The 3043-nt window shown below is 58.2% G+C and overlaps 1 protein-coding gene across 1 annotated transcript in view; it reads left to right on the top strand.

Annotated features, from left to right (window-relative positions):
* Window positions 1-946: 946 nt before the first annotated feature.
* ZFPM1 (zinc finger protein, FOG family member 1) overlaps window positions 947-3043 on the top strand; it is a 30985-nt gene continuing 28888 nt past the window's right edge. The window contains exons 1-2 of the mRNA XM_006860273.1: window positions 947-1100; window positions 2274-2402. Coding sequence (XP_006860335.1) covers window positions 947-1100; window positions 2274-2402 — 283 coding nt within the window. The remainder of the gene's footprint in view (window positions 1101-2273; window positions 2403-3043) is intronic.

Here is a 3043-nt window from a genome sequence, read left to right as displayed (position 1 = left end):
TCCCTCTGTTTCCTCATCTGCAAAGTGGGTGTGATTCAGACTTAGGTCTGAGAGGCTCAGGGTGTGGGGGAGACATGCCCATCGGAGGTGGCATTCAGGGTCTGCCTCCCTTCCACCTGTCCCCACTATACCTGGCCACCAGTCCTCCTGCCCCTGTGTGCTAAGACCATTAGCCCTCTGAGCCTCAGTTCCCCCATCTGAGCTGGAGGACAGTGATGACCTGGCTGGACACTAAGGGTGACATTTGTGAAATATTGTGAGCCCAGAGCCTGTGTTATAAGTCAGCACTTAGTAATCAACACAGGCCCTGCCCCCCTCTCACGGACCCTGTCAAGCAATGGGTTTGTTGTGATGATTAATGTCGGCGACGCCTGCTCTGTGCCAAGCCCCGAGGGCAACTCTCTGATGTGGGCCAATGACACACTTGTATTTCCATTTGTGGATGGGGAAACCAAGGCACCGAGAGTACACAGCATGGATTCAGTAAGCCTGTTGACTTGCCTCGCCGTGGCTGGCCTGCCCCCTCCACCTGGGTCGCTGGACAGAGACCGTGGGAGAGGGTCCCCAGAGGAGCTGGGCAGGCAGGGGTCTCACCTAGCACAGAGTGCTCTTGGGACTCAGCAGCATCATCGAGGACACTCCAGGCCAGTAGAGAACCCTTCCTCCCTAAGCCCCAGGTGGTGAGGATCCAGGGGCCCCATCCCCACCTGAGAAGCCCCCCGTGGGACCCCAGATGCACCCAGGTGGGGGTGGTGCAGGCTCGGGGTGTGAGCAAGGACAAGTTCACTTGTTATCGGGCTGAGGCAGTGTGGACGCAAATCCACTCGAGCACCTCCGGTTCGCGGCGGGGAACGTTATAGGAGCCTCTATAATTGTGCCAGAGCTGGAATTAACCGCATTAGAATAAATTGCCGCACCGCCAGCAGCCCCTCTCTCCACGCTCATCATGGCGACTTTGTGTGGAACCCAAGCCTTTGTGTTCCACAAACGTGCCTGCCACGGGCCCCTCTCCCTGGGTGGCTCAAGCCACCTGGGTGGGCACCTCGAGTCAACTGCCCTCCTGAAGGCCCCGACAGTCGTGGGAGGGATTGGCTGCTGTGGTACCTAGCATCCACCCAGCCCCCCTGGGTCACTGGAAGTGGTGGTGGCATTGTACCCATTTATCAGACAGTCAAGCCCCTGAGATCCAATAGCCATTCAGCACACAGGGACATGTGGGAGAGAGCGGACAGGAGGTGAGGCCCAGTCCCCAGCAGCCGGCATGTGGGCTGTGTGCTGCTCTCAGAGGCTGGCCAGCTCCAGGCTGACCCTGACCCTGGCCCTGGCCCATGCTGTGGGAGGTCACGGCTGGTCGGCCCTCACGCCTGTCCCAGGGGCACGGGTTGACTGGTGAGGGAGGACCCAGCTTACACTCAGAGCCTGCCAGTTCCTATGTGCGCTGAGCCCCCCACCCACCCTCCTGTAATTACAGCTCCAGAGACGGCAGCTGGGAAACCCTCTGCCAGTGCCCAGGAGTCCAGTGCTGCCCCTGGCCAGCTCCTCCCTCCTCTCAACCGAGTTCCTCAACTCCCAGCTCTCTGTCCCCGCGGGAAGCTCGCTCTCTCGCACATTTGCTCTTTTATAACGTGGCGTTGTTTTTGGTGTGGGGCCCACTTCCTGTTCTTTGACCATCTCTACCACGGGCTTGGAAGTCTCCCCGTGCCCTAGACATGCCTGGACTCAGGGGTCAGCATACATAGCCACCGGTCCACTTACCTGATCCCTGTCCATCTGCAATCAGAGTGGCGGGCTGAAACACAAGCCGACAGAAAAACAAACTTCCCACCTCCCTGATCTGTGCCAGTTACTAGATTTTAAAAATCAGCCGGAAACTGGTTCACAGACTCTCTTGTCCATCACAGTCCCCTGGGCACTTGTATCTGAGGACATGGCCTTGGGATGACCCAGCCTGACTGCCAGGGGCTCTGACAGAGACCAGGAGAGGATGGGGCACGGGTCTCCCCTAGAACAAGGTAACAGTAACCCTGTATCTGACCGTTGTTGGTCACTTTGTTCTTTGCTGGGCAGATGGTTGAAGGCATCCACAGGCCCACCCACCTCTCCCAGCAACAGACAACCCCTCTTTTCTTATCCCCATCAAATGGGACACGGGGGTATGGGGGTGCTGATGGCACCTTGCACCCCTCGAGGTCACCAGTATGCTGGGAGGTGAGTCCCAAGCTGGCTGGTCGTGGCCCCGAAGCCCCTCACCTCCCACTCGGCTGTGTCCACAGGGTCTTTTGGAGATATGGAGGCTGGAGAAGAGGCGCAGACCATGGACTCAGGCCTCACAGAAGGGGTGGCCACAGCACCAGAGCCAGAGCCCAGCGGGGAGCCCGAGCCCCCGAGCCCTTCCAGAGGAGGTGAGTCAGGGATGCATGTGGGCAGGGGTCTTGTTCCACTACCCTCATGGGGACTTCCTTCCCACATCTGTGAATTGCCATCCATGTTGAGGGTCAGGAGAGACCTGGGTGTCTTCCCCTCCACAGGCTGGTCTAGGTGACCCGCTGCCAAAAGATGAGCCTATCCGGTTCCTCTAAGATTCACAGTCTCGGGAACTCTTCGGGGCAATTCTACTCAGCCCAACAGGATCACCTTCATGGTAGTGGGGTTGTTTGTTTGGTACAGATGGGGAAACTGAGGCCTGAAGGGATAGGTTTGTCTAGCTCAGGGTCAGGTAGTCACGTGGGTCATCATGTGACATGAGACAATCCAGGCCCCAGACTCAGTTTTCCCTCTGTGGAATGGGCTAACGTGCCAGGTTCGGGCTCTGTACAGTCTCCACATGTGGCCCCGTGCTGTGCATATTAACTCCTTTGTCTGGGAATGAAACCCAGAGAGGTTAAGTGACTATCCCAGAGTCACACAGCCTGAAACCCAAGTCTGTGACCTGAGCCCACCTGGGTCAATGTGGATTCATACTGACCCTCCTCCCCCGTTCCTCCTCCCCCATCCCTCTTCCCCATCCCTCCACCCTCATTCCTCCTCCCCCTCCCTTCTCCCC

This window comes from Chrysochloris asiatica, unplaced genomic scaffold (genome assembly GCF_000296735.1).
Source record: "Chrysochloris asiatica unplaced genomic scaffold, ChrAsi1.0 scaffold00037, whole genome shotgun sequence".
NCBI classification, from domain to species: Eukaryota; Metazoa; Chordata; class Mammalia; order Afrosoricida; family Chrysochloridae; genus Chrysochloris; species Chrysochloris asiatica.
This window is presented reverse-complemented; position numbering and strand designations above follow the sequence as displayed.